This window comes from Neodiprion virginianus, chromosome 3, assembly GCF_021901495.1.
Source record: "Neodiprion virginianus isolate iyNeoVirg1 chromosome 3, iyNeoVirg1.1, whole genome shotgun sequence".
In the NCBI taxonomy this organism is placed as follows: Eukaryota; Metazoa; Arthropoda; class Insecta; order Hymenoptera; family Diprionidae; genus Neodiprion; species Neodiprion virginianus.
This window is the reverse complement of record NC_060879.1, coordinates 425,206-441,840: the sequence shown is the minus strand read 5'-3', so window position 1 is coordinate 441,840 and position 16,635 is coordinate 425,206. Positions and strand designations below refer to the sequence as shown.

Below are 16,635 nucleotides of genomic sequence, written 5' to 3'. Positions count from 1 at the left end.
ACAACAACAACAACAACAACAACAACAACAACAACAACAACAACAACAACAACAACAACAACAACAACAACAACAACAACAACAACAACAACAACAACAACAACAACAACAACAACAACAACAACAACAACAACAACAACAACAACAACAACAACAACAACAACAACAACAACAACAACAACAACAACAACAACAACAACAACAACAACAACAACAACAACAACAACAACAACAACAACAACAACAACAACAACAACAACAACAACAACAACAACAACAACAACAACAACAACAACAACAACAACAACAACAACAACAACAACAACAACAACAACAACAACAACAACAACAACAACAACAACAACAACAACAACAACAACAACAACAACAACAACAACAACAACAACAACAACAACAACAACAACAACAACAACAACAACAACAACAACAACAACAACAACAACAACAACAACAACAACAACAACAACAACAACAACAACAACAACAACAACAACAACAACAACAACAACAACAACAACAACAACAACAACAACAACAACAACAACAACAACAACAACAACAACAACAACAACAACAACAACAACAACAACAACAACAACAACAACAACAACAACAACAACAACAACAACAACAACAACAACAACAACAACAACAACAACAACAACAACAACAACAACAACAACAACAACAACAACAACAACAACAACAACAACAACAACAACAACAACAACAACAACAACAACAACAACAACAACAACAACAACAACAACAACAACAACAACAACAACAACAACAACAACAACAACAACAACAACAACAACAACAACAACAACAACAACAACAACAACAACAACAACAACAACAACAACAACAACAACAACAACAACAACAACAACAACAACAACAACAACAACAACAACAACAACAACAACAACAACAACAACAACAACAACAACAACAACAACAACAACAACAACAACAACAACAACAACAACAACAACAACAACAACAACAACAACAACAACAACAACAACAACAACAACAACAACAACAACAACAACAACAACAACAACAACAACAACAACAACAACAACAACAACAACAACAACAACAACAACAACAACAACAACAACAACAACAACAACAACAACAACAACAACAACAACAACAACAACAACAACAACAACAACAACAACAACAACAACAACAACAACAACAACAACAACAACAACAACAACAACAACAACAACAACAACAACAACAACAACAACAACAACAACAACAACAACAACAACAACAACAACAACAACAACAACAACAACAACAACAACAACAACAACAACAACAACAACAACAACAACAACAACAACAACAACAACAACAACAACAACAACAACAACAACAACAACAACAACAACAACAACAACAACAACAACAACAACAACAACAACAACAACAACAACAACAACAACAACAACAACAACAACAACAACAACAACAACAACAACAACAACAACAACAACAACAACAACAACAACAACAACAACAACAACAACAACAACAACAACAACAACAACAACAACAACAACAACAACAACAACAACAACAACAACAACAACAACAACAACAACAACAACAACAACAACAACAACAACAACAACAACAACAACAACAACAACAACAACAACAACAACAACAACAACAACAACAACAACAACAACAACAACAACAACAACAACAACAACAACAACAACAACAACAACAACAACAACAACAACAACAACAACAACAACAACAACAACAACAACAACAACAACAACAACAACAACAACAACAACAACAACAACAACAACAACAACAACAACAACAACAACAACAACAACAACAACAACAACAACAACAACAACAACAACAACAACAACAACAACAACAACAACAACAACAACAACAACAACAACAACAACAACAACAACAACAACAACAACAACAACAACAACAACAACAACAACAACAACAACAACAACAACAACAACAACAACAACAACAACAACAACAACAACAACAACAACAACAACAACAACAACAACAACAACAACAACAACAACAACAACAACAACAACAACAACAACAACAACAACAACAACAACAACAACAACAACAACAACAACAACAACAACAACAACAACAACAACAACAACAACAACAACAACAACAACAACAACAACAACAACAACAACAACAACAACAACAACAACAACAACAACAACAACAACAACAACAACAACAACAACAACAACAACAACAACAACAACAACAACAACAACAACAACAACAACATCAATAGTAACATGAATCATCATAATGACGTCGGGTCTAATTGCAAGAAGTTATAATGACTTTACAACCATAGGCTCTCAAGGGCAGGAGACCGCTTCAACGAACAGGTCAGGTTACAGATATCGTCCATGCCCCGGGTACTTTAACACATACCTACAATATACACCGCGTATGTATAAACCGGCAGTGAAAATTGGTATGAGCATAGAATTTCTTGGCAAGTGACGAAATGTCTAGAAAGGAGGGAAAAAATACTCCCTTCGTATGACACATAATTTTAACTATAAACGTGCAGGTATGCGTCTGGTCAGCGGATGAATATTATGCACCGTATCGTTATGCATACGATTTACTCGTGGACAGGTAAATACAATATACGTTTATCGCATTTGCGCAATTAACACAAGCAACAAACCGATTGTTATGCCTAAAATAATATTTACACACCATCGCAGCGTAAGCCACGGTACATACGAATACCTATACGCGCCTGCATATATATGTACATACATATATATGCATATACATATGCATACATGCGCATATAAGTATTTGTATGTACTGCGACACATATAAAATCAGCAGTGTATAGCATGCGTCAGCAGTTTGACTCAAATTCCGTAACGATTCCGTAACACAAGAACGATGATAATAATATACCCTTGATTCGTTGTTATACAAACGTCTATTAAACCTTGAGATATTTTTTTTCGGACATTTCTCGTACAAACACAATAGTTGTAATCATTGAAATAAGAACTGTTGCATGCATTTCAGAAGTAGAAAAATATTAATAATAATAATAATAATAATAACAACAATGATAAAAATTATAAAACTAATAATAATGACGATTTTGTCTATATTTTGCTGATTTTAAAATGCGTCAAGAGAATTTGCGGTAATAGGCTGACAATGAGTCATTTATTAACTATGCAGTCAATGCGCCCGATCAAACTGACAATCACAAATATATACATATATTGGACGGAAAGTTCGAGTAATTCTGTATATTTCCTTGACGCATTGACCTAACTAATTAGCATGCAGGTATATTTGAGGTAAACCCATTCTCCATAGAACTATAAAATCTGCGAGTATCTGAACACCGAGCATATTCAACGAATAACAAAAGAGAGTGGCTATAAACCAGATGCGTATAACGTGCGGTATAAAGAGCTGGGTACTTATGGGTGTGCGTGTATACGACTATGTATAATATCAAGGCACAGTTTGCAGACGATCAACCGCGAGTAACCGGTGCCAGCGACCTGCAAGTCATCGAGAGAGCTAAACTTGAACGGATCAACGTTTATATTATTAAACGTTATGCTCGAGCCGCGGCAAGTGTCTCTCGATTTGCAACAGAAATAGATATGCAAGGAGAGTTCTGGAGACAATTTTCTATTACCGACACGTACCGACGTTTCGCCCGAGGCTCAAAACCCTTACCGCGCTGACAGAGGTGATGACGCTGTCGCGGAAAAGGGTTTGGGTCTCCGGCGAAATGTCGGTAAGCGTCGGTGTTAGAAATCTCTGCCCGGAACTCTCTCTGTACGTCTACTAACCGATCCGCAGGCTTTCCTAGTACATTGTAGTAGGTATGAATTACGTAACACGCATCCGTTTCGCATTTCCAGCGTGTACGCATAAAATATACGATAGCAGATTAGACCGTCGGGTGACCGAAGTTTAGTATTTATGCTATGCGACACACGTGTGTGTCAAGGGTTGCGCGTTTTGCAGCTCACGGCACCTGTGACTTCCCTTGTATACAATAGACAATGCGATCGGACTCATGCATATTATATGGGCATATACATCACAGACACTTGGATATTCAAATTTTTTACACGTACGTATCGATGCACGCGCGCAATATTTACAATAAAAATACCAGTATCAACATTTCCGAAAACAGGATAGGCATTATGCATAATATACGTGTACGTGATTGTACGTACGCCAAGACTTGTACATAACGATAACAACCAGTAAATGAATCGTACAGTGCAGTATGTAACTGAAGTTTACCCGTATTCTACTCACGTGTTATGATTATAATTACTTGAAGTAATTTGTACGGTGTAATAAAATTTGATAAAACTACAGAACCAGCGGCGCGCGTCATTACGTACAGGCCAAGACCTTGACGTTCCGGTAAAACTAAACAACACTCACCAATTTCCGCAATTCTGAAACCATTCCAGTCATTTAATGGAAGGCATTTTTCCCTAGCGAACTTAATCAGTATAGTATAGCAGAAAAAATCATTCTTTCGTATACGTTTATGGAACTATAATAACGCATCGTACCTATGTTACGCATAGCCTAAGCTGTTTGTGCACTGATCAAAAAAATATCCTATGAAATGGAAATAAAAAAAAAACCAATCGATCGAAAATTCTTGAATAAATATCGCGAAAAAGCGTGTGACCTTTGAACATTTTTGTGCGCATAGTATAATAATTACGGAAGTTTCGCATATTTTTTCACCAAGTACCTTTTATTTGGCACGGAGTCGCACAATGAACCACGATTTCAAGCACGTATATATTATGCATAATAGAATCATTGACCAATTCGAACTTCAGTCGCGAATTGACGTACGAGAATTATAAAAGGTGAAGCATGGGTGAAGCGTCGAAGAATGTGACGATCGTATTACGTATTTGTATCGGCATATGACATTATACGTGGAATACAAAAAGAAGAACGATAAAGCGAAAAAAAAGGAAACGAGTAAACAAAGATTTACCATAACGAGTAGATGGCGATAAACTGACCAAAAATGTTGGAAAAAGAACAAATACGAGAAAGAAGTATCTGCTGTATCCCTGTTTATATTAATAACAACAGCAACAACAACAACAACAACAATGATAACAATAACTACAATAACAATAATAATAATAAAGCACGTCTTCGTGTTAAAAATTACTTTACGAAATCGTCCCGTTAGCAAGTTATTGGACGGGATCGTCGCACAGGTGTGTGCCTGCATCATTCATCTAGATTTGTACGTACGTACATAGATAGACGAGTGCTTGTGCACCCAGAGAAAGTACAAGAAACCCGTTCGGTCGCCGTTCGAATTGACGACTGGCAAATCGAGAGACGACAAATTCGCGGGCATCTGGCAAGTCCGCGTGACGCGGACCGACGCATACCGGGTCATCGAGTGACGGGATTGACGGGAGTGACGGGAGCAACGGGAGTGGACGAGAGTCTGGCGTGTTTCGCGGGAGCCAATGAGAGCGGTGGATTGTGGTGTGACAAGTGGGGCGGTCGGGGTGGGGAGGTTCATAGACGGTTTGCGATTATCACTGGCTGGATGCGTGATGAATAAATACCCTAGGGAGCGTTTAACGCGAGCGGAACGCCGCGAGATGCGCGGGGCTAACGCGATTCACTGATTGACGTGGGAGAAACGAAGTTTCAGGTAGAAACAAAGATGGGGCGGGAGGGAGAGCGAGGCGAGGAAAGAAAGAAGGAAAGAGCGGGGCGCATGGGGCGGCGAATTTTTTCCAAAACTCTTCAGCCCCAGCGTATCTACCTGGATAATTCGAATTCTGGCACGATGACAGGCCCAGCGAGGCGCGACGCATGCGCGTTAGACCGAAATTCGTTCAAAACGGATTGTTAGTTCGCAAAGAGAGCGGCGCGTGTCGATCGCGGCTGCCGGAGCCCCTCCGCCTCCACCATTGTTGATATAAGGGAGGCGATTCGGCGAGTCTGGTCACCTTTCGAGTCGCAGTCTCACAGCGTTCACCTCGGCGTCCGCACAAGTCGCCGCGTTGCGTTCATTCACAGTTTTCTCACTTCGACGCGTATGCAGTTGTAGAGAGATATACGGTAACCACCGCATCGATCGAACTCGATACGAATATACGAACTTGCGGTGTCCAACAGCGATAAACGCCCACCTACGTGTGTATACCGTGCATGGAAAGTAAGAGAAGTAAAAGTGTGATTTGTACGGTGTGTGACCATCCTTCGATCAGTATAATCGTCATGAATTCCTACGGAGAGCTGTCGAGCAACGTGGAGACGAGCAGGTCAGTTTGTTTCTCAAGCCTTGATAATTTCCTTCGAAGATCGAATCGACGACATCCTTCTCCACCACCGCACCTAACTTCTCTTGGTACATAACTGCTCCGCGGCATCGTTCTCCCCAACTTTTAATCAACCTCGTCACCGAATCCCTTGGGCAAATCGGACGCTCGGATAATATCGGCATAAATCTTACGCGTCAGACGCCACCATCCGTCATCCGTAGGTTGAGGGGTTAGGATAAGGCCAGTAGTAGTTCTGCTACTGCAGCCATTTCTCTGTCTCGTATTTGTGTTACGAAGCTGTCCGAGCTTACGTGTGTTGGCCTTTTTTTCATACCGATGAAACATTTTGATCGGAACGCTTTCGTTCTACGTACGTACGTCAAGTAGTTATTTATTTGTTTTTTTTTTCTGCTAAAATTTGTACTCTACATGGATTGTCTGCGACTGAAATTGTTCCACCCAATGACCAAGGGCGGTGGTAACCGGAGTGCGTCATCGTCGTCGACGACTGATCGCATGACAGATAAGTTTCCACGGTTACGTTTTCTCACCGCAGACTTAGCTCAACGTCATTCGGATCCTCGAGAAATTGGAAATCAACGTAACGCGTCTCCTCACCGTTGAAAATTTGTATTGTAACGATCCGTTCCCTCTAATGCCTTTTTAACTACCCTGTAATTAACGCAAGGTTAAAATTCAATGTTTTATAGCCGTAAAAAAAAGGATTAACCCCCCCCCCCACTTTATTCATATTTTTACCAATCTCTTAGTATCATTCTCGCGACTTTTGACGCCACTATTTTCATACATTTCGTCTCAGTACTCTTTCCGCATTGCTCCGTCACCTTCATCCTCTCCTTTTCCCGTAAACAAAATCTAGTCTCCTCTTTTTTCCTCTGCCTCTCGGATCCAGCAGCAGCAGTCTTACAAGAGCAACGTGGCTATGAATTACACAAGTGTAGGAAGTAATTGTAGCAACGATGTGACAGATCCGCGTGTATGAATGGAGGGGTATATTTGTAAATTTGAATATATCATTTCGTTATCCTCGGGCCGGTTTCATCACTTTGTTTTTCTGCTTATTTCGCACACACCTACGAGCCTCAGAGATCTGGGATAATCTCCACTTGCGAGAATTAATCATCAATCGCCTCAAAATATACGTCAGCGTTTCGCACGCGTGTAATAATCTCCGTCCAGCGATGGTTGGTTCATTTTTTCTCCTATTTCTCATTTTTTCTGCGAACAGTGACGTACAGTACGCGTAGTTTATAGCAGCGAGACCCTCGTGCAGTTACCGCTCAAGTATCGATGTCACGTAGCCCAGTTGTTAGGGGCAGCAGCCTACCTCACGATCAACCAACCAACCAACCAATCGTCCGTTCGCTTACAATCAAGAACGACGACGATTATGTCATATCCAATGTCGAAACGAACCTCTGCGTCTCGACGCTATCTGTGATTATCATCGACTGGTATGGCCAATTTTCGAACAATTATTACATACAACGACGCGTTTGTACTTGGCACTTTCTAGAAAATTACTAATTTCATCAGTTACAATCAATGAATCGTAGGTGTTTTAAGAATATATCGGTTAATAAGAATATATCAGAAGGAATTCCTGCATCTTCAACTTCTTTACGTACCTGTGACGGAAGAAAAGTAATTATCCGCAGCTGTGCGGATGAAAAGTACGTAAAAGCACACGGCAAATGAAACCGTAGAATAAATAGATATAGAATACGCCATGATTCGTGACTGACGTAGTCGTGACACACTTTGCAGTTCGCTCATCCTCAGCTATAATGGCAAACTACATACTACGGCGGTGCACGTGTACTTTATTACAGTATTATATCCGTTATACATAATATTGACATTTTCGCTATCTTCGACGACACAAAATTTTGCTTGATTATAAGATTTTTGCATCACGTGCCGTATAGCTTGGAATTTGACTTGAACGATGTGCATACTTGAAGCGGTATCGTGTCTTCGATCAAGAGAGTGAAGTTCGTAAGGTTAATGTAACGATTTTTTTTCTTAATTATTATTTCGAAACTGTAGGATCGTCTCAAATTGAGTAATGTATTTTGAAAAAAGCAGCGTTTATTCAGATTTTAGAAATTAAACTCGCTTAAAGTCGTTCTAAATATCGAGAAACATGATTTTAGTTTCAATATTTCATTACATTAACGTTACTAACTTCAATCTGGTCGTCAATTGTGATTGTACACGAGTCGACGGTACGGCAGAGAGATTGATAGATCGATGTCTAGCAGGTGTAGACTAGACGTGGCTTACAATTAGACTGATACGACAACAGCTATAACGATGATAATCCCCGATGATATCCTTTCGTTTCAACCGCTGCCCACGGGATCATTACGTCTGTGGACCGATGATCAAATTTCTTCATTTTATTTATAAACTTCTTCGTGTTTTAGTTTCATAGAGAGACGCATGTGTTGTTATGTAACGCACAGGCACACATAGATACATATACGTATGTTCACGCGACAAATTATATAGATTCCCGTAGTGTTGTCAAAAGTCGCGACTTGTTTCCATTTTGTGTACATATATTATACATTGATATGTGTACATATAAGAGAGAGAGATAACAATACCTAAATCTCGGGTGTGTAGTAAATGGTGAGGCCCTTATTATCCGTAACAATAACAATTGTCAGAATATGGAATTATTACTCGATACAGGAAGTCTCGGTTTTTTAAAGAATCCATCGCGTATTGCGTGGTGTGAAATGACGATGGGGAATATATCACCCGTTTGTGAGAAAAGAATGGGAAAAAAGTCCGTATATAACATATAATGTGAATAGAAAGAAAGGACGAAGAAGCTTTCTCTTTACACTCTTTTGTGTAACTTGATACAGCACGAAACTCTTTACTATCCCCCCCCCCCCCCCCCCCTATCGGGCCATTATGCGGTACCGACATTTCTAAATTAGTTTCCATATATTTTCTTCTTTTTTTTCTAACAATACCTGACCGTAATTGTGTACATCAGAAATATAATCCTCAATCAACGAATGCGCCGTGTCACGTCTTCAAAAGAGAACAATCCATTTCAAGCCATTTGCACTGCTCTCACATACGAATTCGAAGGCCCGCGAGTTAATGAGATGCATATTTATTTATCCGCATCTAAATTGAGGACAAAGTATATAAAACTTGATTCTCTTGATTTCCACGCAAGTATTAGGAAGGGTATATGTCATAATAAACAAAGACGATCATCGGATTTTACGCTGCCGGCCACGTGGATATAAATAACAATCCCGATGCATTTTCACTCGCGCTCGTTTGAGTATTCACGGAATCAGCTGAATACATGTATGGAAATGAACGTAGCCGTTGACTTTACGTGGACAAAGAAGTTTTAAATTTATTATCGGGAAATTTCACCGCAGTATAATCCCGGACATCTTTATTCCTTATAACGATATCCACGCGTCATTATTATTACACAACCTCTTTCCGCGAATATTGTTACGCCTGATTATTGTAGCCTTGATATCCGTACGGCGAAATATAATAAATTGGGAGATTAAAAGAGAAAAGGAAAATAAAATGTCAAGTTGCACGGGTGCCGTGCATGTTGTTAATGCTAGGGTACGTTCACTTCGCTGTATTTACTGGCGTCGAGTCGTTTTCTGCGTTGTTGAGAGTCGCTTTTTTCAAGCGGAGTGAAAGGAGTAGAAGAAGGAAGAAAAAACGACGATAAAAATGAACCAGGTTATCGACGAAAAGAAAATAGAAAACGTCACGGGGGAACGCGGGTGGGGAGGCGGTGTAACGAACCCCGATAATCCCCCTGAGAAATATAGAAATATTTCATAAAGTGACGAGAAAACTCGCGACGATATTGCAAAAAGAAAGCGACAGGGTGGAAGAAAAAACGACGATAAATAGTAGAACCCACGTTTTCTTTCTCCCTTGCATCAAATTTCGTGGAAATTGTAAGCGGTCATTTTTCGTCAAACTGGAAGTTTGGTTGTGTACATACGTACGTACATGCATGAAATTCCCGAAATTGGAATAACGCGCGAATCACAAGCGAGCAATCTTCCTTAATTCAACTAACTGTACAACCTGATTGAGAAAAAAAATCTGCAAATATTCGCAAGATCAAAGAATCAACTTTTGCTTCGTAACGCGATACTCGTAATTCATTAACGGCGAGCCATTATAGGTTAATCCATAGCCTTGGAAATATTAGAGTTGCCATGTAGTGGCCATGGGAGGATTTTCGCACATGGCATAAACGTGTGTACGATATAATTATATTCAGAGACAGATTTCACTACGCGTAATTCACAACCAGAGTCCCGTAGGCATGCATACGAACACCGCAATGAACACAAATTCCAGCTTCCGTTAAAAGAGCTACACAGCTTCTGCGAGTATAAGGTATACCTATTTATGCCTATAACAGTACATACCCAAGGACCGAAGACGCCGAGTAGTCCGTGACTGGCGGCGCTTCGTCTCCACAGTTTTGTAATAATTATCGATATCTACACGTTGAAAAACTCGCGTTGCATAAGGCGCCGGCCGTCTACCTATCTACCTTCCTATCGATCTATCTCTCTATCTGTTCGCGCTTCGTTGTCCCCACGTGTATTCATACATATAGGTAGGTGTTCAATGGTATATCCATTTCTGGTGTACACCGCAGATTTCTATTCGGTTGCCTTGCGCCTTTGGGAAATTTTCACTGCCCGTTTCATGCCGCCGTCGCATTAGTTGCGATGTATAATTGAAAAGAGTTACTCGTTTAGGTTTGTTCAATAAGCACAAATGTATGTTGTTAGTATTATTATCATCAACCCCTTAGGCCTGTATACGCATAAAATAGTTTCTCATGATAATCAACGACTCCTCCGACCAGGCATAAACGATAAATTGTTAACCAAATGATTTACGCAAGAAATTTGCCCTTAAGAATTTAAGGCTATGCATACGGGGAATGACGTAAGTTATGATACGCACTCTCTCATCGTCAGGCAGTACGTGCCCGCTTTGTAGACTAATGTTCACTCAAAACCAGCCTCTCTCTCTCTCTCTCTCTCTCTCTCTCTCTCTCTCTCTCTCTCTCTCTCTCTCTCTCTCTCTCTCTCCCTCTCCCTCTCCCTCTCCCTCTCCCTCTCCCTCTCCCTCTCTCCTCTCTCTCTCTCTCTCTCTCTCTCTCTCTCTCTCTCTCTCTCTCTCTCTCTCTCTCTCTCTCTCTCTCTCTCTCTCTCTCTCTCTCTCTCTCTCTCTCTCTCTCTCTCTCTCTCTCTCTCGCGCCTATATTTTGGGCAAACTATGGTGCGTGCAAATATCACTCGACCTTGCATTCATCGGGCTTCACTCACTCGCGTGTGCTCTCTCTCTCTCTCTATCCATGGGGTAAACGAAGGCGTGTGCCCACTATTCACGTACTCTATTCAATATTCTATCTACGTTACACAGTGCAGACGCTATGACAACACAAGTACAAGTTGACAATTCGTAGGTATACGCAATAGCATCGTCACCGGCACAAATACAATAAACCCTTTGAGTCACACATTATTGTGCTGAGTCAACTTTTACAAGAAGATAGTATTATATGGTTTTTCGGGTCGCTGATTATGATTCTGAAATTGGATTTTGAAAATTCGATGTGGCAGATCCAATTACTTGTAATTTATATGTATACGCGTAGAGGGGTAACTTTCTCGGAAATGAATTATTACTTCAATTTTTGCAATGTTTGTCAATCAATTTGTTTCTAACAATAATAATGTACATTATATCGCAATAATTACTCTCGAGTTTATTACGATATAATCGATATCAAAGGGTTAAAGTCAACTTACACATTATACGTACATACATGCAGGTTTTTCGAAACTGAACTCGATAATCGATTAAAGAATAGAGGCAAAATAAGGTGGCATCGTCACCTTGTCCTGATTACACGCTCACGATGGTAGTAGTTTCGGAAAAATAAATTGAAAAAGGAGGACGGGAATCACCTACAGCGGACAGCGGAACTGTATCGAGGACTTATCTGTGCCGTTATATCGCGTTGGTGTCATTAGCTGGTCAGACAAACGTAATCGCATAAGTCGTGAGCTCGTCGCGCAAAAGTGATAACTCACAATCAGCTTTTCTCGCATTACATCTGCCATGTACAGCGTTGATTTTATGACTTGCGCCCCGCCGTCTGAATACAATCTTTAAAGTTCTAAAGGCCATTGTTACACGCGGTCAGTTCGTGATGGCGATTACACACGCTGATACGACATACCTGTACGAAAATCTATGTAACGTTGACGCGCATGCACAGGTGTGATGATAAAATATCGTGAATCGATAGGCCGACTTCCTTCCATCCAGCTATGAATGCACCCACTTACTACTAGCGCGTTGGAGTACAAGACTTCATCCATGAAATACGAATAATGGGTATCTCAAGAATTAGCAGTCATGGATTTAAGTTACCTCGTTTGTTTAGTTATTATTTAATTAATCAATTAAGGGAGATTAATTGGCTGCGATAAACTATGACCTTTGCCTCAATAACGACTCGAACTCTCCAGTTTTCAATCGTAATCTAACGTTCCAGTACCAGTAATTTCACGTATCTGTGGGGCCATTTTAATAATAATAATAATAATAACAACAATAATAATAATAATAATGTTTATTCGCGGGAAAAATCCTTTTACAATTAAATATAATATATATATATATGTGTGTGACACTTTTAACTGATTTTATAAATTTTAATCAATACTGGATGTATGAGGGATTCTACTTCATACACGAATCATTGAGCGAAAATGAAAAATTCGGACGATCCAGAAACGAACGTAGATATTAACATAAGCGGTTGCATTCCAATTACAACCGATCATATTTATTTTGAAATTGTAATTTGAAAAGATTTAAGTAGGGAGAGTGTTAGAACTGAAATTTTCCCAACAATTTTGTTACAGGACAAGTCTGCGACGCCTGGCGAGGCATGAAGAGACGGAATTCAGCAATGCCAGCATCCTAAACAGTATGGAAAAGTTTGTGCGGACGGTGAACGAGATGGAAGAGACGATCCTGGTGCCAAGCAGGCTGCTAGACTTAGCGGTCGGGGATTCCAACGACACCGTGTCGATGAAGGGAAAGGGTGGCTCGTCGATAAAAGATGCGATGGCAAACACAGACCTCTATCAACTTTACAACATCGTGAACAAGGTTAAGGTGGAGCTTTTGTGGTCCCAGGAATCCCAGGAAGAATTGAAGAACGCAACTACAGCTACCAGCGAAAGACTAGCAGTTGGTCACGTACGACGTCCCAGCACCACATCTATGCAAAGCATCCACAGTGCAGCTTCGATAATCAGCTCAAGCTCGGACTCGGATTCTGATACAGGTATAGAAAATGATTCTGGTATGGAAAGCGAAGAGCCCAGCGATCGTCTGGCTAACATCGCCGCGGACAACTTCAGGCGCCATTTGAGGGGTCTCCACAATAGCATTCACCAAATGACTGAGGCTGCCACCTATCTGACTCTCCGTTACCAAGCCGATGTCGGTGGGGCAGTTTGATTCTCTTAATATGTTGTTATTGTTGTTGTTGTTGTCATTATTATCATTATTATTATTATTATTTCAATTTTAATATTATTCGTCGTTGTATCGTATGAATGTGTATGTCTACGTAGTTGTATCCGATGGTGCTTGAAGCACCAGTACGTATGTACGGTAGATGGTTCATTTCGACCGTCAACTCAAGGCATTCGCTGTTTTACAACTTTTGAAATATCCACCATTGAATATAATACTATAATTGGATGAAAAAAAGAGGAAAAAAAAAGGATTTACAAAGATTAGTTCGACATTATAAATTCCAATGATTTATTTTTTATATATTTTCTATTTATTATTTCATATAGTCTTTCACGGATCTTATCCGATGTTGAATTGTCCAAATTTTATCATTCGGTTTATTGTTTTCATAGATATTTCATCGGTCCTACTTAACAAGTTGAACACACAGACATGAGTTCAATTTAAAACTTGTAAAATCGTTAGTGCCTTTGCGAGGATATAGTTGTTCTATGTTTGCGTTATTTACAAACAAAAATTAGCTTACTATGAAGAGAAATTGTTTACTGATGAAACGCAAAGAAAGAAATCGGAAAACCGCACACACACACAAACACACACCAAAATGCATTAATTTATGAAGAATAACATGTATATCAAAGTTTCATAAGTCATACGTGCAAGTCATGCTTTTGAAATCTGTCACGTTGAGATCATTGAAACAGAACTTCTGTATTCTACCCTTGGAGCTGTTTTCATTAGAACCTGTCAATATAATCATAAAATATACAATTTCCGCGTTTTTTTTTTCTTTTTTTATATCTCATTCCATGTTAACGTTTATCAGTCAACTCAAGTTCATACTTGAAAAATGATACCAATTTATATAAATTGGGAGAAATAAAAAAGAGTTATGATAAGAAGGAAATCCATGAAACTTTCATATTTAGCCATGTTTGTTGCCCCATCTACCTCAAGCTTATAAATCAGCGGTTAAAAGCCTAATAAAAACAATGAAATAAAGTCTAAAAAGTTGTCCGTCAATATTTCTGTATCTATTGAAATGCATATTTAATATCGATAATACAAGCTGTATGACTTTGTTTCTTCTTTTCGTCAACTTCTACCTGTACATGATGTTCTAAGAAAGAAAATAAAATGAACAATTCCGATTTGGACTTGTGAGGAAAACAAAACTGTCAAAGTTTGAATTTCAAGAAAATAATGGGTAGCACAGGGTTGGTGGGTCTAACAAACTTTCAAATGTATGCAATTCGTTAATTTTCACCTTTAGGTTTTGAATGTATGAACGACTACGTAGATTTTGAACAACTGCATTTCATTCAACTGCAAGCAGTATATTGACATTTCCATTCAGTTATTTTGCTCCCCAATGAGCAAAATATCGGCTTTGTTGAATAATTGAGTCAAGATCTCTATAAACCATAAAAGGAGGGTTCCGTCTCATCGATTGATTTTCACAAATTCCAACCCGTTGTCAGTACATGCTATACATATACGTTATTAAATCAAATTCTTCATGTGATTATAATAATAATAATTTCATAAGTGAGAGAATTAACGTATTGTAAATAAGGTTAGGGTATATTATTATAATATGATCATTATTTATTTTTTATCGCATTATTATTTTTTAAGTAAGAGAACGTAAATTGTAAACATATATGTATACACTATATGTATACATTATATGCTTATAATACGACTATTGTTTTGCGCAGGCATTCTTGCATATTGATATGAAAATTTGAACTTCGATCTTTTACGCAAGCAAACATGACATATATATTCAAAAGCATTTTTTTTCTATATTCATTCAATACTTTCATTTATCTTATTTCGTCAACCTAATTGTAAGCTTTAATTAATTAATCATTAACTATGCTTGGTGTCAATAATGACAATGACGTTATTTAAAATTTATAATGTAAAGAAAGTTTCGGATTACCGTACCAACTACTTATATTTATCATTTTCTATGTGAAAGCCTGTGCATAAAAATTTATATTAGAGCAAAGATCGAACTGTTGTTGCAGCGTACCGTTATTTGATTTTATTTATTTTCTTTTTGTTTGATTGAAATATTTATGACCTCTTTCTTTTGCTCTTGTATATAATTTGTATATATGAACATGTAATATATAAATCACCTAAGTAGGTACATTACAACGTCACACTATTCTACCTTTTATACAAATTTAATTACATACACGAAATTCTGCTTTTCTGTCAAATGTATAATTTAAAAAGCAAGAACAAAATAAAACAGGGAAAGAACACCGCATATAAAACAGCATCCGATTACACGTCGAGAGATAAAATATGTGTAACGATTATCGATAACTACATGCATAAATGTGTCCGGTACTGTTCGCGGTGAGACGAATTGTCAAGTTTTCTCTAACAATTGAAGTTAAACAAAATATGTTCATTTCAACACGAATTTTAAAAGTATAATAAATGTTATGTAGATTTTACACTATGACGAAACTTCATTTCAGAATCCTACTCGTCTTTTACTTATGTCAATTTTCCATATCATTATTTCGCTGACCTTCGCTACAGCTAAAAGATCTCTTGAAGTCTTACTTAAATATTA

At 38.5% G+C, this 16,635-nt stretch overlaps 2 protein-coding genes across 4 annotated transcripts in view; one reads left to right on the top strand and one right to left on the bottom strand.

The window, feature by feature from the left end:
- Positions 1-16,635, bottom strand: part of LOC124301579 (immunoglobulin superfamily member 10-like) — a 31,818-nt gene that overhangs the window by 13,634 nt on the left and 1,549 nt on the right. Inside the window, exon 1 of one of the 2 annotated variants that reach the window (XM_046756804.1) lies at positions 5,300-5,497. The exons of the other annotated variant lie outside the window; for it this stretch is intronic. Within the exon in view, the coding sequence (XP_046612760.1) occupies positions 5,300-5,365 (66 nt within the window). The 5' untranslated portion in view covers positions 5,366-5,497. Of the gene's footprint in view, positions 1-5,299; positions 5,498-16,635 lie in introns of those variants that run through there. 2 annotated transcript variants of the gene reach the window in all.
- On the top strand, positions 6,071-16,513 carry LOC124301581 (uncharacterized). 2 transcript variants are annotated; one of them, XM_046756814.1, is made up of 2 exons: positions 6,071-6,416; positions 13,412-16,513. In XM_046756814.1, the coding sequence occupies exons 1-2, from the start codon at positions 6,304-6,306 to the stop codon at positions 14,013-14,015; spliced, it is 717 nt and encodes a 238-aa protein (XP_046612770.1). In that variant the 5' UTR covers positions 6,071-6,303; the 3' UTR covers positions 14,016-16,513. The 2 variants fall into 2 exon arrangements, with proteins under 2 accessions (XP_046612770.1, XP_046612769.1); XM_046756813.1 differs by lacking the exon at positions 6,071-6,416 and adding an exon at positions 7,989-8,110.

What these genes read in the sequence shown, in the direction of transcription:
- LOC124301581 (XM_046756814.1), top strand. Translation starts at nt 6,304, where the DNA reads ATGGAAAGTAAGAGAAGTAAAAGTGTGATTTGTACGGTGTGTGACCAT. An exon ending in AGCAACGTGGAGACGAGCAG is followed by an intron (nt 6,417 to 13,411) that starts GTCAGTTTGTTT and finishes ATTTTGTTACAG; the next exon opens with GACAAGTCTGCGACGCCTGG.